Source organism: Wyeomyia smithii, chromosome 1 (assembly GCF_029784165.1).
Source record: "Wyeomyia smithii strain HCP4-BCI-WySm-NY-G18 chromosome 1, ASM2978416v1, whole genome shotgun sequence".
Classification (NCBI taxonomy): Eukaryota; Metazoa; Arthropoda; class Insecta; order Diptera; family Culicidae; genus Wyeomyia; species Wyeomyia smithii.
In genome coordinates this window covers 1,699,352-1,721,734 of record NC_073694.1, presented here as the reverse complement: position 1 = coordinate 1,721,734, position 22,383 = coordinate 1,699,352, and the positions used below count along the sequence as shown (strand labels likewise).

Below are 22,383 nucleotides of genomic sequence, written 5' to 3'. Positions count from 1 at the left end.
AAAATGTAAAAAAGAATACGATGTCCCGAGCAAGTTCCATGGACAGTATAAACAGACTTCTGAAAAAAAAAACACGAAAGCAGCGTCAATTTCGAAATCCACGTGAAAAAAAGCATTCATTTTCGTCTCAAGGTAGCGCTGGATGCTCAGAGACTCACATCATCAAACCTTGTCGGTTCCATGTGAACAGTATTAGTTGTTAGTTTGTTGAATTAGAATATTTGAAAAAAAAAAGCTGGTGGAGTTCTGAAAATATACATTTTATGCAGATTTTGCGAGTTTTTGCACTTTAGTACCATACCGAAATAGGAAAATGTAAATTTGTTATTTAAAACGGAAACGTGATCTACAGTGCGCTTGACAGTCTATGCAGTGCAGACTAGATTCATTCAAAAACCTCTAGTCACCCAGTTTAATTCAACTTGCCGGTGCACGACGACGGTCAACTTAAGTGGATTAGAGGCGAGCCCGCCTACACACACCGGCACTGGAAACCTATTGAAAAGGGGTAGCACAAGCTGCAATTTAACGGTCTTTTATTACGCTTTTAAAACGGTGACTGCATCGTACAGTGCAACCTTTTTCGGTTGCAAGATAACATCATCGGTTATTTTTCCATACAATTACTTGTTATAAATTGCCACATCAATCAGAACATGATCGCTGTAAAAAAAGAACAGCTAACAGGTTGCAGTTAAAACGAATTCTCGTGTTTTTTTTATTATTATTTTTCATTTCACCGTTCACTGGCAATGAAAGTTTGCATCACCACCAGCAGCAGCACAGTGGCAGCAGGGATGACATCATCTTGTTTAGCCACTGTCTGCCTTACTCATATAGCCAACACTCGAAGTCTGGGACCGCAGTTGCAGTCAGTAGCGAAAAACGACTGTCGAAACTGACCTTCCTCACAACATGAGGAGCATTTTACATAAAAATAAAAAAAAAACACCCACTCTTCTCATTTGTTTGAGTGGCATTCCTAAACTAAAAGGGAACATGAAAAGATCGCACGGTGGCGCGCGTCACCGGTTATTTTATCTATTCTATTCCTGTAATATTACAGGTTGAAATTTTTACTATGCAACTGCAGCTATGGATGGGAAGTAGCGGACTAACAGCTATTAAAGTACATCCATCCGTTCGTGGCACTCAATATCTTCACCCATCAGGGCGCTTGCAATGAATGGAAATAAGAACAAATTGATTATTAACACCCAGACCATCCGCTTCGACAGAGAGCAGGCAATCAGCAATCATACGAGTGAGATCTGTAACACTAGCTTCCTTATTGATGCTAATAAAAATTAATATGCATCTACAGCTGTGTCAATTTTCGAAAAAAAAAAAACAATTGCAAAAACACTATTTGCTTCGAATAAACCCGCAATGTAAGTTGTAGAAAATAAACTTCCTGCGGCGAGCCAATGAAAGAAAAATAAATTTACGACAAACCAATAATCATGACACATCCGGCCATCATCGATCGCCCGCGCTAAAGTGCTAAGTAGTAAACATATGCGAAGTTACCTTAGCGTTAGAATCACGGGATTTTTTTTTCGCCTTGCCCGATTATGATTTCTCGCCTTGACACGTTCCAGTAGGCTGTGCGTCGAGCTGTTACCGTGGACAGCTATTGTTGACAGTGGATATCGCCAAATAAACAACGCACCATTCACGAGAAGTGATGATCCCATGTGATACGTTTTTCGAACTGATCCGCGGAAATGTATCGCGCTGTCGGCGTGAAGTGAATGTTTACTTCTATTTAGCGTGCCCCGTCCGTTGAGAGCAACCTGCCGGAACTTGTTCCGGCGCGTCAGAGTGCGGTAATGTACAGTTGTCAAGCTCGTTAGACGTGATAATCGTGCAAATTGGATTTCAATTGGTACGAACGATGAGAAAAATTTGCTAACTCTAAACTCAATGTACTGACCGTAGCCCAGGGATCAAGAAAAGCGTTTGATTGAAAAGTGAGAGAAACAGTGAAGGAATATCGTGTACTTTTTGGTCAATGAAAGATTGCTAATGAAGTAAGTTCGAATCGAAAACCTCCAGAGTAAACGAGGGATGAATTGAGAAATCTGGAATGAAAATTTTAACAGGAGTAATCTTATAAGAAATTACTGTGTTATTAAACTAATTAATAAATGCATTTCTACCATTAAATTCTAAACACTAGCTGTTTTATTTTGCGTAACTTCTCCGTAATTATAGGTTTTATAATTTTAAAGCAAGTTTTATTTGAGGATACCATCTGTCACAAAAAATATTTAAACCCTTTTGATTCTTAGAGGTATAAATTAAAAGAACTTGTGTTATGTGATTTGCACTTTAAAATAGACCAAAATACTCGTTCATTTTATTCAACGGACACGGCGACTTGAGCACATCGAGAGTTAGAAAAAGTTTACAGCAATACTACTCGGAAAGAAACAAGGTGCCGTGATTCGTGAGAAGGAAGGGCACAAATCTTCGAAGACGCTGGGAAATTGCTGGATGATGATCCATGCCAAACCAAGCTATTTCTAAGCGATTGCATGTTTTGGAAATGATGTCAGGCCCGGTCATGCCGCTACGTCATCGACTCAGGTTCATTCATTATCATTGGCTGTTAAACCCGAACAAAACCATCGCTGGGAAACGGTTTCGACTTCAATCGATGCGATTAGGCACTGCACGGGAAATGGCCACAACACGAGCAGATGGATGAAAAATTGATTCCGCTGCATGACAACGCTTGGTCTCATACTGTCAAATTCGTTAAAATTTACATAGAAACGCTCAAATGGAAAGCCTCACCTCACACGCCATATTCTCTACATATTGCGCCGACCCTTCATGGTCTTGCTACTTAGTAGTTTTGCTTATATGGAAAATCGAAAAATGGCTTGATTCGAGTTATTTACGACTTGTTTTTGGCAATTCTTGTAATGCTCAATCGACATTTGTTTTTGCCTTTCAAACAATTTCAAGATCATTGCCAGGTATCTTCTTTCTGTGAGGTTTTATATACTTTAGAACATGTTTGACATATTTTTAAGTATATGTTGAGATATTTAATAATTTTGGAGGGATGCTTCTGAAAAAGTATAGACAGTTTTATGTTTTCAAAACACTCCGAGGATGCCGCCTTCGTTCTAAATGAGTTACTAAATGACTTCGAACCGACCAAAAATATCTCAGAAGTATCTTGAAAACTGCAAAACGAATTTCGTGTGCACCAACTTCTCTTATTGGAAATTAATTTCAGAAAAGCAAAAAACCCTTCTATAATACATAAAATGCCAAAAAAGAATATAATCCCGGACTGAACCGAGAATGACTTACATCGAACTCCGAATAGTGGCAAAAATGTATAAAGAATAGAAAAGAACGCAAAAAATGATACCAAATTTTCAATAAAGTTTGAAGTAATAATTTAAGCTCAAAATGGGAAAAACCCATCAAGCTCAATAAAACGCTTCTAAAAGATAGAAAGGTGTTAAATAGGAAATGTTTCCCAATTGAGCTGGCGAATATAACGCTGTTACGTACAATAAATCGTAAAACGAAATCTGGCTCTTCTATATTAAGCTACCTTTTCGTAATGCAAAGATAGTTTCGACAAGCCAAAAAAGGTAAAATAATAATTTTTTCCAAATTATGTTCAAAATGGTAAACAAAGCCTAACGTAAAAGAATCGAGCTAGAACAGCGAGAAAACACGTATAAAACCAGAGAAGGCCGAAACAAGGATCTCAATTTGAGCTTCGAAAGGTGTTAAAATCAAGAGGTTCGTGTGGCTGTCAAACTCCATGCATTTTTTTGTTACCCACTTTTTGGTTGATTTGCCCTAAAACAATTGAAATAGAGTAAAGGTCTCTCAATTGTCAGTTGAATTTTTCTCGAATGAGTATTCTTTCAGATGAAAAAAAAACAAAAACTCAACGTTTATTTTTAGTACAATGTGCACTTTCAATGATGAAGACATGTTTTGTAAGCATTTTAAGTGGAATATTGACGTCGTGATGAATTTGAAATTGGTAGGACTGGGAAAATCACTTCTGACGGCCGGAACCCACCCCTTATTCGGAGTCAAGGTCGAAATTGGGCTCAGGAGAGCAAAAAAAACAAGAAGCTCAAGCATGCCAAACAAGATATCAAACTGAGCTCAGAATGCGAAAAAAAATAATTTTAAAAAAAGTCAATGCCAAAAAATTTAGGCCCATTTAGATCTATTTATATTGTAAATTTGACAATGCTACATTCCTATTCTGCCCATAATTGAAAAATGGTCTAATAAACCATAGACATGAAATCGAGAAAAACGACTTTAAAATGTTTTTGTCGGTATAACAAGTTTTGAACGTCCAAAATAACTTTTGTAATGAGTACCAATGTCACCCCTCATATATGCTAGAACCTTGCCGTTGAATTGAAACAGAAAAATCTGCGGCTAAATTTTATCCGTCAAGCAGCTTTAGCGCAGTAACCCGTTGTTCAATTATAAATGCAACGAAAGTTGACAAACCCGTGTGCAATTATTTTGAGAATTACCGTGCTGGATCGAAACCCGTGCAGTATCGAAATCCGTACACCTTGATGTTTTTCTTCAGTTTTAAGCATTATAAAAGTGAAAATTCATATGATAGTTACATGTACATATCCGTTGAGTTGTTGGCCTACAGTTAAATTAAACTATGCGCCAGTAGGCCATGAAATAAAAATATTAAAAATGAAAAATCAATCGTGTATCGGTTTCAGTTGTCATTTCGTTGTATCGTTAGAGAATTTACTAAGGAAACGTTCTTCAGATAAAAACGATTTTCATGTGGGATATAAGTGTTTTACTCTGTGAATCTTTTTAAAATTGATGGAAAAGGTAAGTCTTTGTCATTTTCGAACTGTATCTTGCCTAATAAATAGTGTGTTGTATTTATTCAACAAAAACTGTGCCGTACGAATTTTGATTCTTTTTATTTGCTTGAATCGAAAACCGTACAGCGTGTGTATCATGCATATATTGTTGAACTTTCTTCTTGTTTTCAGCATATAATGGAAGAAAACAAGTATAAATATACGGCAAACAATTTTAAACGAGCTGTGACTGAGGTGCGCAAGGGAAAGTCGTACCGGGAAGCTTCGAGAGGTTCCGGCGTTCCGGTTACTACGAAACGCTACGAAAATTTCACTATTTCAGCTGATATCAAAAATTTGAAAACCGTGTGAATCTTTAGGAGGTTTTCTATCGATTTAAATTGCGCGTTGAATTGCAATATTGTTTTGATTTAGTTCTCGACATAGAAAAGTCAATTGCTTCACAGTGTTGGTTATACACTAACAACATTTGATTAATAGGCCCGTATTTGGCATAATTGTTTCGTTGATGATTTAACCCTCTAGTGCCCAGTGCCGCCTCTAGACGGTCTTCAGTGAAACTTCTCAAAAACTTCAATCAATACTTAAAAAATGCTTATAAAGTTTCAAAGTGATTTTTTCGATGTCCGTCTGAAAAATAACTTGGGCACTAGAGGGTTAAAGAAAACAAAGTCCGAGTTCGTAAATTTCTAGAAGGTACATAAAAATTGAGTTTTGATAAAATTTCGGGTGAATCGACACCTTGAGATACGATATCGTTAACAAATGACATCATTGCGAATTCACGACGGGCTTTTAATGATTGGATGTCAATAAGTCTGCAGCGTTCGTCATATGATGGTAGGGGAAATGACGTCCATCGTAGATTACGAAGTGCATATAACAGGAATTGTTTTTGCACTGATTCTATTCTGTTTACATGTGTTACAGAAAACGGAGACCATACAATGCTACAGTATTCTAAAAGTGACCTGACATAGGAATTATAAAGTGTTTTTATTGTGTATGGATCTTGGAAATCATAGCAGAAACGTTTTATGAAACTGAGCATGTTACTAGCCTTATTGATAATTGTATTGTAATGATCGGTGAATGTTAATTTTGAGTCGAGTATGACTCCTAAGTCCCTAACTCTTTCACATTTCTCTACTACCTGATCTCCTAAGGAAATAATATTGCTTGGCATGTTTCTTTTTCTGCCAAAAGCTATCGAACTACATTTTTTTACGTTTAGCTGAAGAAGGCTTTTTTTACACCAAATGTAAAAATATTTTATCTCGTTACGAAAAATTTTTACATCATCAGCGTTTTTAATTTCAAGGAAAAGTTTTATATCGTCGGCATAAATAAGAGGTTTTACATGTTTTAGAATAAAGGATATGTCGTTTACAAATGATATAAATAGTAGAGGGCCCAAGTGAGAGTCTTGAGGAACTCCTGAGGTTACCTGAATAGGTTTCGATAGTCTACCTTTAAATTTGACTGTTTGTTGACGATCAGTCAAATACGATTCAATCCATTTGAGTAATTGTGGATGAATTCCAATTTTTCGTAACTTGAAGAGAAGCAGGGGTATATCAATGCGATCGAAAGCCTTACTGAAGTCAATAAGGGTTCAACATAATTACCTTTATCCATTGCGTTCAAAGAGAAGTTAATAAACTCGAGTAAGTTAGTTGTTGTTGAGCGCCCTTTGAAAAAACCGTGTTGCGTTGGGGTAATTCTATTTTTTATTTGGTGGAATAACTTTTTGTTTATTATTGCTTCAAAAAGCTTAGGTATACAGGAAAGAATGGCTATGCCTTGATAGTTGCTAATGTCAGATTTTTTACCAGATTTGAACACAGGCACTAGATATGAGTTTTTCCAGAATATCGGGAAGCAACCGGATTCCAGCGACATATTGAAAATCAAGAACAGTTGGGGAAGTTAGCTCTTTAGCTAAATGTTTCATGAATGCTGGCGGATCAACGCCGCCTACAAAGTCCTCTCCTAGATTTTGCTCCACCGTCTTTCTTCTCTAGCAAAAGGACTCGTAGCGCAATACCAAGCGAGCTTCACGCAAGCACGCGCTACTACGGATCAAATCTTCACTCTCTGGTAGATCATTCAAAAGGCCAGGAGTACTACGTGCCCACACATCACGTTTTCGTAAACTTTAAGGCAGCGTATGATACAGTCAATCGAAACCAGCTAGAGCAAACGGTATCAAAGCTACTTGAGAAGATCGAGTGATGTGTTACGCATCGTGGACACTCTCGAATCCCTTTGAAGCGAGCACAGCGTCGGAACAAGGAGATGAATTTTCCTGCACGTAGTTCACCATTTATTCTTGAAGGTGTAATCCAACGAACGGACTTCGAGACGAGAGGCACGATTTTTAGCAAATATAGTCAACTCATTGACTTCGCAGACGACGTTATAACGAGAAACTTTGAGACAGCTGAAACAATCTACGCCAGAGTAAAAGTGAAGACTAGGTGACTTGGACTAGAAATTATGGCTTTGAAAACCAATTATTTGAAAGGAAGAGGCTCGCGAAAAACCGACATTCGCCTTTCACGGACGGTGATCATGGACGACGATGAACTCGAAGTTGTAGACGAGCTCGTATACTTGGGTTCTCTGGTAACCGCCGACAATAACACGAGTAAGGAGATTCAACGACGTATTCAAGCAGGAAATTTAGCCTACTTTGGCATTCGCAGGACGCTTCGATCCAGGAGCATACGCGCTGCACGAAACTAACGATGTACTGACCCCTCTCTTTGGACTTCAAACCTTCTCACGGAGGACATACGCGCACCGGCCGTATTTGAACGGGAAATGTTGCGGACAATATTTGAGCCGTTGAAAATAAAAGTGGTACATATGCCATTTTTTTCATTTTTTGGATTTTTTTTTGTATAAATTGATGCAGAACGCAATAATATACCATAATATCAAAGAAAAGCCGAGATCTGATAACTTATTCCAGAGTTATAGCCAAAACAATTTTTGGTTTTCCTCTTCTAAGGTATTTCTGGATCCGGAGGGCAACCAGTAGTCAACGAAAGTTGAACCCGGATCCATTATCGGCCAAATAACAATCCTAAAGGTACCAGGGTGTGTTGCTCTAAATTGGATCTAGATTATGTAAAATTTCCTTTATTACTAAATATTTATACACTAGCGCCACGAAGTGAGAGAATTCTTCAACAATAAGATCATCATCCTATAGTATTCAATCACTCTGCTGAAGACATGAATGTTCCATGTCCTAAGATTAGCGAGCTATAATTCATCCTGCATGCTCAGACTGGACATGTACCACTTTTGCACTAAACGTTTTCTGGTTGTCATCATTTCTCCCATAGAACAAAAGTGGTACATGTTTCTCAACCAGAACTCGTTATGCTTTTATGTACCGTCTTTTCAAACCTGTTCAGCAATGATTTAGTGCAGTTTTATTGGAAAAAATTGTTTAAAATAATTTACTATTCGAGTGGTTTCGTTTACCGCGTCTCCTGAAAAATTTACTTAATGACACATGTACCACTTTTGCTCTCAACGGCTCATTTGGTGAAGTACAAACCGAAAGCATAGAGTGGCTCTGGCGTATGAATCACGAGCTGCAAGCACTATTTAGAGAGATTCCTATAGACCATTTTACGAGACGTTTCTGAACTCAATTCATGAATGAAATTTTGACAGAAAGCTCGGAACCGCTGACATAACGCACGTAAAAGCAGCATCAATATCAGCAGGATCCGTGACACCTGTCAGTTCGTAAAATGGTCTATTGTGCACCTGACAAAGGTGGGGAGCTTGTAAACGGTCATCATTTTCATTTGATTTCGATACCTTAGCGTTCACCACAGTAGGCTTTCGCTCGTAAATGAAACAACCGTCGCCTCTCACACACAAAAAAAGGATGGTCATTCGACACTCGTGCATCAAAGAGATGCACACTGTCATTCGTTTGGCGATGTTATTTTGGTCTATTTCTGTCTACTTCGTTTTATTTATGTTGAGAAATATTATTACAAGATTAATGATATTGGTAGTTACTAAAATCTCTGCACACAACGTGCGTAATTGTCATTGCTAGGAAAAATGTCAAAATACATTTGTAGAAAAAAACGTCGTGATGGCGGTACTCGTTTGGCATGTTTGTTCAAAAATGTATTAAGACAGCAACCTTGCCACCGTCAGAGGACGAAGAAGACAATTATCGTGTTTCTACCGTGACCATTTCGAGGCCTGATCGGGAGGCTGCGATGGGCCGGATATGTCCCGAGGACGCCAAACGACAAACGTGCGGTAGAATCGGGATCGAGACGCCTAGAAAATTGGAGGAAAATTCTTGATACGATACAAGCTACCACGGCTGTAGGCTGTTTAGTTAATTAGGTAAGTTTGGTGGAAAAATTTCTTCTTAAAACAAAAAAGATGTAACCACAATTTCAGAATAACGAAAAAACAAAGGAGTAGCTCAGCCCCATCACGAGACTCAGTAGCGTGGCCCTAGTAAGACAACCTACCTGAACAATTACGCTACGAACGATCAAGAAAATATATCTTGGAACATTAGACACGGACCGAGGTAACGAAAAAATAGACCACGAATCGAAACTCGGTACCGGTAACTGCAAGTTGCTTGTTGCAGCTCCACAAGTTCGGCGGATATGAAGGCGATCTGTCGTAACGGTGAGAAAATGTAGAGAGTCTGTGGCGGCAAGGCTTAGTTCTACCAGAGAGCTGGGAACGGGAGTTTGTGTGATGAACAAAGTGCACTGCCCGCACTGAGGTAGACCTGATGACGCGAAGGAATCGTTCTAGGCGCAGTAAGAGGCAACATACGAAAATTGCTCGCCACGGGATATCAAAACGCTTCGATCGTTATCGGGGAGTTGAACGCCCAGGTTGGTAGAAAAGTGATGTATAGACCGGTGGAAGGGGCCTCGCAGCCAACACACATTTTCAAGAATTGAGAGAAAGAGAGACTATCGGAAAAATGAATGGAAGGTCTTGTAAAAAGGGCGATCTACTACGTTGATCGAGAGTCGCCTACAAAGTTCTCTCACAAGTTCTGCTCTGCCGTCTTTCGCTTTTAGTAAAAGGATTCGCAGGGTAGTTTCAAGTGGGTTTCACACAAGCACGCGCTACTACGAATCATATCTTCACCCTCCGGCAGATTCTTCAGAAATGCACACACATCACGTCTTCGTGGACTTCAAGGCAGCGTATGATACAGTCGATCGAGACTAGCTATGACAAATAATGCAGGACTACGGTTTTCCGGATATACTGACACGACTCATCAAAGCTACCTTGGATCGTGTGATGTGTTACGTGTGCGTATCGTGGACACTCTCGAATCTCTTCACACGCAGATGCTTGAGACAAGGATATGGTTTATCCTGCACGTTGCTCTTGAGGGTGTAATTCGACGAGCGGACATCGAAGCGAGAGGCATGATTCTTATTAAAATTAGTTATTACGAATTTAGTAAAAGTAGTTATTACGAAAAATTTTGAAACGACAGAGGTAATCTACGCCGGACTAACGTATTCAAGCTGGAAATCATAATGATCTACTTTAGCCTTCGCAGGACGCTTCGATCCAGAGCCATACGGCGCCGCCCGAAAATGACGATATCCTGATTATAACAGTAGTTCTCTACAGACTTGAAACCATGACTCTGCTCACGGAAGACACACGAGCACTGGTCGTATTTAAATGGAAAACGTTGCGGACAATATTTGGTGGAGTACGAACAGGAAGCGGAAGACCCAGAAATGATCTCAAATATAGCTAAGAAAGGTGAAAAAACGTTTCCAATACCCAAAGACGTAAGCAAAAAGATCCTGAATTTAGTTCAGAATGATGGAAATTCTCCTAAAGAATGAAAGAGAAACTTTTCACGAAAGGTAAAAACAAAATAAACTCGAGCTCAGAATGACAAGTCGAAAAAGGCGCAAATTAGAGGTGGGCAATCCGCTCACGAACTGAGTTGGTTCTTCGAAGTGAGTGAGTGATCTATCGCTCTTTTTTAAAGAGCGGTAACTCACCCCTTACTTCAAGCAAAAAGCTGAAGCTGATTTTGCAAGCGAGAGCCATACGAATGCTTTACACCCCAAGCGCAAAGCGGCGTGCGACACTGCAATAGAACTCCCAGAAAATAGCTGCCGCCGGCTGCCTGCTCTCCTATGCATAACCATCCACCAGCCGCGGGAATAAAAAATAAAATCTACTTGCCACAGTTCACACACAGCACACGGGCTGGCTAACGCCGGGACGCACGCGAAAAGTGGAACGAAAAGAGCGAAAGAACTAGTTCACTGATCTTTTGAATCTATGCAGACAATCCGCTCGCGAGCTGATCAGAAAATCAGTTCTTTAAAAGATCGAAATCTTTTGATCGCGAGCGGATTGCCTGCGAGCTGAACAAAAAAGCCATCGAACGAACCAGTTCTTTTGAGAGCGAAAGATTTCGCTCTTTCAAAGAACTGAATCTTTTGATCAGCCTGCGAGCGGATTGCCAGATCAGTGAATCAGTTCTTTCGTTCTTTTCGTTCCACATCCATTCGTGTGCGTACTCGGCGTTAGCCAACCCGTGTACCTGTGTATGGACTGTTGCAAGTTGTTTTTTTGCATGTTCTTGCGGCTGGCTGGTGACTGAGTGATGAGAAATGCAGGTCATGTCAGGGCAGACGTTTGGTGGCAGCTTGTTTCTGGGAGTTCTATTGTAATTTTGCGCGCGACCTTGCGCTTGGCAAATCGGGTGTGAAGCTTTCACCTGGCTCTCGCTTGCGGTGTCTGATAATTAGCTACACTGATGAAAACCAAAAATTATAGAGGAACGAAAAGAGCGAGTGAACTGTTAAAAAGAACTAGTTCATCTTAGTGAGCGGAACCGCTCTGATCCGCTCACTATAGTGAACCATTTTTCCTACCTCTAGCGCAAATGGTGTAAAACACGACAAAAAGGTCACCTAATTGGATTGTTTAGCTACTCACGGATTTCTGATTTTTATATATCAGGTAAAAGTGTTTAATTTTCTGAACAAAACGTGATTTTTTTAAAACTTTATATTATTGTCCTTCGATTTGTAAATGAAAAATAAAAATCGCTACAATGACAGTTGGTATGTGGGCGAACTGTCATTGTAGCGCTTTCGGGTAGATTTCGAGCAGTTTTAATTCGTGATTCAAAAATTGAAGGACAACGAAAGAAAATTTTTGAAAATCACATTTTGCTTAGAAAATGCAGCTCTTTTAGATATAGCTAAACAACCCAATTGATCTATCCCAAACCCCAAATCCCAAATATCCCAAATTGGGCTCAGAACAGTCAAAAACAACGCGTAAGTAGCCCGAATGTGCCACAAACGGATCTGAATTTGAGCTCGAAATGGCGAACGCTTCCAAACGTCGCAAAAGCCCAATTAGGAAATCAACCTCAAATCGAGCTCCCGGTGGCGCAAAACGCTTCAAAAAGCTTGAAAAGCCACTATCGAAATTTTGGTTAAAGCTAGGGTTCTAAGTTCACAACAACGCAAACAATTGAACAATAAAGATACTGATGCCACGAATGTTATCTTTTCACAATCCCTTCAGAGTTTTCCGTTGCTTTTTTGTGCATAGAAGTGAACTGTCAAAAAATTGCATTATAGTTGGCGCAAAGAAAAGAAAGGATCTAGGGTCATCTGTCAGTCGCAGTGAAAACGTGTTCGTTTGCATTTCACCGTTTAAAAAATTGTGTTACTCTAAGTTTTGCTGAGTGCATTGTAATTTCGAGAATACGGTATGTTTTTTTTTTATTCTCGCTTATTTTCCGTCGGTCTAGTTCCGCCACTGTTGTGGCCAATCACCGACGCCCAGGGAGGCGACTCCACACCCAGGACCCTAACTCACGACCCGTTTATTAACGGACCGGCGCCAACGGCTTTACTTCCTCATGCGATGGAAGGCGTGATCCTAGAGATTTTTCGCCTCAGAAAATCTCTCGGTGTCGGCTAGGATTGAATCTAGACCAGTTGGGTTGGTTGTGAGTGGATCACGCCACCTCACAACCATCGACACCTATGTCGGCGGTGGGATACGAACCCAGGCGCCGAGCGTGGTTGGCGGAGACGTTACCAACCACACAAGGCCCCCGCTACGGTTTGGTTTGTATACTCTTGGATCCATTTTGACGTTTCATTTTGATAGCACTTGTTGTTTGAGGTGAAGCTCATTTTTTTGAATTTTTATCAAATTTTATTGCATGACCAGAAGCGATGCTAGTGCAATTTTTCATCTAAGACTGACAGCTCGTAACAAGCATAAAAATTTCTGTGTAGCTGAAGCGGTGAGAGTTGATAAAGGTTGGTTGTAATTTTCGAAGAAATTTGCTAGTAAAAAAGATTTTTCGCAGCACTATTACATAGTAAACGTTGCTCATATTTATTTTGCATATAATTATACCTATAACATGGTAATATTCACAGTAAATATTATTACTGATAAGTCGTGCGTATTAGATTAACACCGAGATGCCTCATTGGTGTTAGATGGCAGAAACCTTTGGACTTCTCCTCGTGGAAACTGAGATATTTGGGTTGATCATTAATTATATCTATAATGGCTTTATAGTGACCGAGGCGAAACTTTCGACTTCGTACCACAGAAACTCTTCATCCCATGCTGCATCTATTAAATTCAGCCGTGTCACTCTCGAAGCTGCGGTTCGACTGATATCACAATTATGAATATCAAATCAGGAAGTCTCAAAGGTTCGTTTATCTTCTAGACTATCTGATTCTACCAAGTTTGATAACGTTTACACACAGACGATTTGGGTAATTAGGAGAACACATGTTCCTGTTATGTTACGTTTGTTTATCGACAAAAAAGACGTGATATGATGAACTACTATAAACCAGTCATAAAAAGATTAAACATTCTTCCAGACCCTGCTGGCACATCGATGTCCTATTTTCTTACTCAAGAATGTTTGTTGTTTTATTACCATAAAAATAACAAAAAACAGAGTTGTAGAATCTTAGTAGCAAAAAATAAATCAAGGAGAAAATCTATGTCAAATTTCGCACTCTATTCTAATTGCATAACAGTTCAAACAGGCTTGTGCCAGTCTGTTTTAGAAAATCCCGTCCTGCAACAGAAACTAATTTGAATATGAGAAATATGAGAGGCGTAACAAATAGGAAAACTATATAGTCACATGATGTCATCAGCCAATTTCGAAACGTCGGGCTCAAACCCTTTTTTACGATTACAGCTGGCTAAGAGATTCGGCACACTACTGTTTACGCCTTTTAATGTGAATTTTAGCTTTGCTTTTTATTACTCGAAAGCTTGATAAGAGCTTTTCGCTGATTCTAGATGTGACCTTTCACGGAATGTGTGTGAAAGATTGTGTGAAAAAACACATTTTAATTACATACCTAATTCAAGCGCCATGAACCTCACAGCATGGGTTAGTTAGATTTGGGTTACTCCCGACTCATTCGAGATTGACGCTCGGAATACAGGAGCCAAAAAAAGGAAAACAAAAAACAAATTATTATCTAATAGGCAGAGCTTCAGGCATCGGCGGGTAGAAAAAGAAAAGGTTATTGATACCACACTAAGTATGCTGCGGTGACGGCTGTTGAGGTTGAGGTTTTTACTCCACGCTCCAGAATTGTTCCGCAGTTGTTGTTGTTGGTTGTTTTATAGTTGTGGAGAAATATTTGTGGTCGTTTTCCGCCCCGGGGCTGATGAAATCAATACTCCTAGGAAAAAGAGCAATGTGTTTGGCTTCTGGTTGGCCAACCAAACAAACCGACCGAAAGCAATAAAATCAGTTCCTCTAGTTACTCGGTTTCCTACAACCATATGGCGTGGCGGGCATTCTTTTCAAAGTACTTTTTCTAAACTACAACCAGTAGTTCGCACAACATCAGTTATTTAAAGATTTTTACTTTGTGCCTATATCGGATACAATACGCACTTTTACGAAGGTACGCTGAACGTCGAAATCTGATAGCGATAGTAGAGATAAGCAAACGCTAGCAAACACCCGCTAGTGTAGCAAACAGAATCATTCGAAGCATGCCATGCGCTCTGCTACACGGGAAACAATTTGATACCAACACTTAGTCATGCTTTTTTCCATACTTTTTCTCCAGAATACCTTGTGGCACTTAAGCAAACAGACAGCCATGCTTGAGTACCGATAAGTGTACCGGGAAGTTTCTACCTTCACACGACGGCGGCGCGGCGGGGCCGAGTTCGCGAAACTTGTTTATGCATACACTTCCACCCTTTATATACCCAGCCAAAGCCAGAAAGAAGAAGGGCATCTCGTGGAAAAGTAAACATTTGAGTTCTGCAAACACACCGCAGGGTAATCTGACGCCGGACGAACGGACGGGAACGGGGACGGACTTAAGGATTCATGTGACCGCGAAAGCTGCTGAGCTGGCAAGTGAAATCCACGTTATTAACATTATATTCATTATCACCGCACAGCAAGCTGCTAAGGGAGGAAGGTATATCATTTTTCGATTGTTGCTGGGAAAGCCATTATCATTCGCATTGTGAAACTAGCGCGATAGAACAATGTCAACAGATAAGGAAACGGACGAGATTTCTGCTATGTATGAAAAGGCAGGTTTTTGTTCCTGAAACTGAGTACAAATTACTTGATTCAGATAGAAGTTGAGGTGGCGTGTACGCCTTCCGATGTTAGTAGGCCGCGGATGCTGAATGCTGACGTTTAGTCCATCAATTTATCACCTTCGGTGATTGACTTCAATGTGTTGGATTGTGTATTTTTCTAAGACCAAATCGAATCGGTGTCTCAAATCAGTCTTTCTTTGAGAGTAGTGAATCTGTTTAGAAGTTTTTCTGCCGCAAAATTTTTACGATTTCTATCAGACAAAATATATTAAAGTTCCCCACACAAAATTGAAGATGTTTCCAACAATGTCTGACTGATCAGAATGTAAACAAATGCTTTTCCGTAAACTGTGCTCCCGTGTCGATTAAATCAGTCGCGTCGCTTAAGGTTCGAACTCTAAACAAAGTTCTAAGCATTCTATTTCTAACGCTAGTTGATTTCTTGCTAAGCTCAAAACGGAGATTTATTTCCTAAACACTCCACCCCTACAGTTTCTAGCCTAGCCTAATCTCATCCTCGAATGAAATGAAAAATCATTAACTAAAAATAAACATCGATAAGTCTAGGTGAATTTATTATTAGTACCGCGAGTGTATGTATAATCTCTCCATTTACTGTAGAAAACTTTTGATAAGTTTTAAATAAAATTCAAAAGAAAAATCCCTACCGCCAAATCAACTAAATCCGGTTCACAATCACGGCGGCACCGATCAATTCCCACTTTCGGGGCGTGAGAGAAAAAAAAAGAGCTTCAAGTTAGGATTATTAGATATGCACTAGTGTACAAAGCGCGCGCGTGAGTGTGGCAACTGTACCCAAACTGTGCAACAGTTAAAAGGTCAATAATTCGAAGGGGGGTTTCAACGAACGATCGATCGACTGATTGCGAACGACGGGCCCGTCATTCGCTCCTTTCCGAATATAGAGTGAGCCGAAATCAAGATCACGTCACGGCGATACATATTCAAGACATCGATCGAATCTTAGCGCCATCAAAAAAAAAACTAAGCAGATACGGGCATGCACATGGAACAAGGAGAATGAGCAGGAGAGAGTGAGACATGACTCAATTACCTTCGCTTTCCATAACCGGCTCCAGTTCATCATCTTCTTGGTTAGTTTAGATGAATGTTTGTTTTTTTTTTTGCCGAAGAGAAGAGAGTGTGAGTAAAAAATCCAATCGTACAGGAAAAGTCGTATCCATCAAAGTCATTAAAAGTTCCAGAATGTTTAGCATATTAGGAGAAAAAATTATGACAAGATGGATAAGATTTCAATTTCCATTTTCTACAGATTGTTATCATAAATCAGAAGGATTGGATTTAACTAGTTTTATTGCACACCAGCAGATAAAAACTATTTCAAATAGGTTACATATATACGTACCTTCATTTATATATCCGGCGGTATCCATCTCGTAATGCGGTCTCATTAGGGTAAAGTTTCTGTAAAATAAATTAGAAAAATTGATTAGAGTTCAGGGTGACAACAAAGTAGAAAAAAAAAGTTCGACAGGGAAAAGTTATTAAGCCAAAAAAATAACTTTGATTGGATTTGAATAACATTCGTATTGAGTTTAGATCGGTTTTCAGTAAGATTTTAAATAAATTATTATTGAATTAGGCTTCTATTTTTTAGGATTGGAATGAATTTCGATTGAATTAGAATTGAATCTGAATTGGATTTCGACTGGATTTGGATTGAATGTAGAATGGATCCCGATGAGTTCTAAGTTGAGTTGCAGGTACTGAAAAGTCAATGCTTTACTGCCCATTGGACAAGTTTCTCCAGTCTTATTTTTAGAGTATCGACTAAGCGTTCAACTTGCCCGATTGTTTGAATGTTAAAGCCCTTCTAACAGCCAGAGAAAGCCAAAATAAAAAATGATCCAAAATCAAGTTCAGAATCGTCCACCCCCAAACAACAGATTTTTTTGGTCGAACGCTAGTACTCGGAGTTCAATCATCTGACCAACGAATTTCGTTTATAGTGTTTCATCATACCTAGTTATGAACGTAGCTGAGATCAATTAGTTGGTGGTGACGTTTAGAAAATAGTGATAATTTTGGCTTGAACTGAACGAGAATCAGCTTGCTCGATGATATGACACAGAAACTTAATCTGCGAAAGATAAAAAGGACAGCATCGAGACCAACTGGGAGGCATATATATACAGTTTTAGTTGAAATTATATAAAGTTCATGTTATAACCAGTTCAAGTTTTATTATTATATAGAGTAATCGCTCCTATATTCATCTCAGTACCTGTATACATCTTATCACACCTTTTTGATCAATTTATCGTCAAATTTTACCATATTTTCAACGTAAAACTTTCAACCACTTGACAGAATCGAGAAGCAAAAAGATTTACCTTCAAAATTTGTAGAAATTCGACAGTAAATTGGACAAATGAGAGAAATAAGATGAACATAGGTGCACCTAGCTGTTGAGATGAATAATGGAGCGATTACCCTATTGGTCGTACAGTCCGTGATATATGACTACATATTGTTTCTCGTAATAATGTACAGAAAAATTGGTTAAATTAATTATTTCATCGCAGTACAGTTGTCTACAGTGCTAAGCTTAATTGCAGTGCAAAACTGTAGGATTTCTAATTTGTGTGATCCACGTTTACATTGATATTCCTTGGAAACTTCTATAACAGTTGTAAGAGAATTGCATACTGAATTTTATCCAATTTACTTTTTCGTGACAGTCAAAATCCTTTATTATGAAATATGTTAAATTTAATCCCAAATTTTTCTCTCAGCAACTCTGGTTTTTGCCTACCGGACTAAAGCGAAATTTCAAATCAACGCTTGGATGGCTGCTGGTGGCAACACGTCCAAAGTTTTTATGTTGCCACAATTGAACCGTGCCAAAAACGAACGTCGAACGAACGGTCTGCATACGATTTACAGGGTCATACGATTGAAAGCGTTCAACAGTACTAGATGAAAAACAGGACACGCAGCAGTGTAAAAGTGACTCTGAGGATCGAGAATAGTAGCAGTGATTGGAACGTTGGGGGTTCGAGGCTTGAACGAAGCTTTGTAAAATATAATATTGGAAAATGCTGCATCCAACCAATAATTAATACATACCAAGGACTGTACTAAGAGAATGTCACCCGTACTTCTCATTTAAAAAAAGATATTGTTGCTACTCAATTTTATGGTTTTTATTATTTGGAAACTTTAGGTTGTATATAATGCAAAGTTTATTCACAGTTAGTTGGTATAACATCGTAGTAGAACCATAATACGGATAAAAAATGTATTAATGGTTAAATTATGGCAATATAAAATTGTTATTCCTTCAAGGCATCCGGATCGTTCCGGTAGTGGCCAATGCAGTATGTATTCAGTAATATGTCTTATGGATGATTCCTGGTGAAAAATCCTGAACATAGAGGTGTCATACGCTATATTTGAAGCAAAATTGTAAATGTCCACTACTACAGGTTCCTCTGGTGACTTCCGGATGAAAAATAGCCATTTCTCCGTGAGTTCGTGGCCGATTAAACTGGAATCAGCACCTTCAGATCAACACTTTACGGCATTATAGCGATCCAAGGACCTTCCCGGATCAATGTCATCTTCATGGCGAACACCAACGACACTCAAAAAAAATCATGGGCACGGTCGTGGATTTTCCACCAGTCCATTTCCACAGGTAGACCGTTAAACAGTTGCGAATCGACCATTCAACCGTGTTCTATGTAGTAAAGCCGTTCAAAAAGCTAACAGGGGAAGAAAAGCGAAGACGACAGACACCGTGCAGGCAAGAAAGACAAGGGATTACTATTAGGGCTCGTTATACTTAGTTAAATATTGAGTAAAGCTATATATTCTCTCTGCCCAAACCTCCTCACCATCAAAATTCACAAGGGGCTCTATCAGTTGACCCGTTTGTCTCCTAGCATCAAATCAACTCCGGGTGCGTTTCAGCAACTGGCTGGACTTAAAAGCACCAGTGGTTACCTGGACGACGTTTTGGTGGGTGACCGAACAGAGGAGGAGCATAACCGAAATCTTGAACTGGTTCTTTATCGTATCCAGGAGTACGGATTCACCGTGCGAATCGAGAAATGCAGTTTCAACATGCGCAAGTTCAAGTATCTTAGATAGACGGGATCCGGAAGAGATCGTTATCATCGCTCAGATCGTATTCAGAAGTCATAAATTACCATGGAATGTAGGAACGTTCCTGAGCAGCGAAAGCTGCGGTATCCCATGGATCAACCCCTAACAGCCGAAATCAAGTAGGAATAAAACAAGGCATGCAAAACCCTCCCGATCGTTTCAAGAAACTACTGATGTCTCCACTGGTGCTGACCCACTACAATCCCAGCTGAACAGCGTGGTGTCTGCCGACGCATCTTCTTTCGGTATTGGGGCCAGAATCGCACACCGGTTCCCGACGGCACCGTAGGAGCAATCTGTCACGCCTGGAGAAACCTAACTCCGGCCGATGCAGCGTTGGGCGCTGACTGTTCTCCTATAAGACTTCTCTATCGTATACATTTCGACCGATAGCTTGGCTACGTAGATCTTCTGTCGAGGCTGATAAACATCGACATTCGGCCTGATGAGGAGTACGTGATAACATAAATTGAGCTCCCTCAATCGCTAAAAATCGTCCTGTTTACATTCAAGGCAATCCAGACAGAAACCAGAGAGGACCCTGTTCTCCAAGAAGTACTTAAGCACGTCCACTAACTTATGCCAGCAATTCTACCTTCGTAAATACGGGAGCAAATGAGAACAGTCGGACGAAACTACGTATACTGGTCTGGAATCGACTAGTGCTAAACTTCTTTCCTGTAATGAATGTGCTTGAGCTGCCAAAACCAGCACTAGAACCAATTTGGAGTCCTGACCCATGCCCAAAAAGCCCTGGCAGAGGCTGCATGTTGATTACGCTAGTGCTGTCCACGATTAGTACTACCCCATCCTGGTCGATGCATACTCGAACTGATCAGAGGTCGTTTGAATTCGCGAAACGACATTGGTTAGCGACAATGAACGCCAGTATTCCAACGGGCACTTGAACGGTTTCTGCGACAATAAAGGTATACTGCACCTGAAAACGGCATTTTTTCTTTCGTTGTCACGTTTGAGCGAACTCTCAAGAAAATTACGGCGGGATGAGAGAGTCTCACCGGAACAATCATTTCGTTCCAGTTATGCTACCGCTCCACGCTCTGTCCCCGCTAGTCAGCCTATACACCAGAGAGACGCCGAGACACTCACCGTTAAGGCAACTGTCAACATCAAAACGGGCGATCTGTATAATTTTGCATTGCCGTTATCCGTTTTGATGTTGACAGTTGCCTTAACGGTGAGTGTCTTGTTATTTCTCTAAAATACAGGTTCCTTAGTCCGCACCCTAATCAGCAACAGTAACGACAACCGTTAGTATCTCGCAAATCCTTGCGCAACCGGACGCGTCCCGTGAGGTATAACTAGTAGTATCTATTCTACTCAAAAAGAGGGAGCTACCATCCGTCAAAGTAACGTACGTCGACCACGTCTGTTAACCATCTGTGGATGCAGCAAACCCAGTGGTGCGGAAGCGTTCATAACGAGCAAAAAATATAATAAAGAATACCCCCAGAAGCGCCTGCGGTGTGCGGGGATTTAGCCTAAAAGAGTAGGAGTTTGTGATTGGTGTGCATATATATTTGAGTATTTTGATCGTGATTAATCTCGTAAATCTAACCACCGAAAAATTGCGGAAGGGCTTCTGGTTGGTATACAGTTTGTTAAGGAATTCAGTCGCTACGTAGCGCTAGTGTGTATTAAGCGTTGAGTATTTTGAGCTAAATTTATCTAGTCAATCCAATCACTCAAAAATCTGCGGTCTTCAAGAAAGTTATTCGGAAAATCAAGGACTTCTGGTCTGCCACAACGTACTGCTAGTGTGCTTGAAGTTTTCAGTTTTTCTTCCTTCTTTAACTCATGAATTCAACCGCTTAAAAAGCTGCGGTGAAGAGCACAGTTTTTCAGGAGGTCAACGGCTCTTGGTTTATTGATAGTTTGGTTGGAAATGAGGCCACTACCAGTTCTAGTGTACGTTTAGTTATGAAGCGAACTAATTTTATCTAGAAAATCCAACTACCGGACTGCCACGACGCACGCGGACGCAGCGATGGATGATTAACATGTATAACTTCTATAGGTAGAACCCTGCGGTTTAACTGACAATTTCTCAAAGCTTTCGACGTTCTGAACAAGTTTGCCGAAGACTACATCATTTAGATTGTCGGTAACACAAGATATCTGCCTATTCCAGGTGATGTTAAACTTTTCAGGAGGTACTGTAATTAATATTTTAACTGGATGTTGCAAAACTTATTGAAGCGATTCCAAACTAATGGCAGATAGTATGTAATATGGAGTTAAGAATGACGAGACAAGAGGGTTAAATAGAAACGAGATATCGAAAAATTCTTTTTTCATGGTCAAAGAGAAAAATGATCTTTGATTGAACTGCAAACACTTCCTAATTTTTGACAAAACAGTTAAGAATCATAGAACACATAGAAGACACAAGAAAATTCCGATTTGACCGTCTAAAGGCGGCACTGGGCACTAAAGGGTTAAGCTTCGAATAACAATGAAATTTTGCGCCAATCAAGCCATGCAATAACAATATATAGAAGAATTTGAGACTGGCAAAAATATCTTTTAAAGGTTAGAGAAACCCGAAAATTGAAAATTATCCCAAAGTGAGTTCAGAATGTTGGATGACAATTGTTAGTGGTAGATAAAAATGCAGCACGAGCGAGAATGCTACAACGCCGAATGAGGGCGAACATCCCAAGGAACAATTATTGTTGCGTAAACATTTACTCAACCACTT

General features: G+C 39.8%; 1 protein-coding gene across 4 annotated transcripts in view; it reads right to left on the bottom strand.

Moving 5' to 3' along the window:
* The window catches only part of LOC129724965 (aminopeptidase N-like), a 78,776-nt gene that overhangs the window by 43,611 nt on the left and 12,782 nt on the right, over window positions 1–22,383 (bottom strand). The window contains exons 2-3 of one of the 4 annotated variants that reach the window (XM_055680285.1): window positions 16,897–16,955; window positions 16,585–16,620 (exon numbers count right to left, since the gene is read on the bottom strand). In XM_055680285.1, the coding sequence (XP_055536260.1) occupies window positions 16,585–16,620; window positions 16,897–16,942 (82 nt within the window). In that variant the 5' untranslated portion in view covers window positions 16,943–16,955. Of the gene's footprint in view, window positions 1–14,290; window positions 14,605–16,584; window positions 16,621–16,896; window positions 16,956–22,383 lie in introns of those variants that run through there. The other 3 variants (XM_055680295.1, XM_055680306.1, XM_055680314.1) reach the window with 3 other exon arrangements.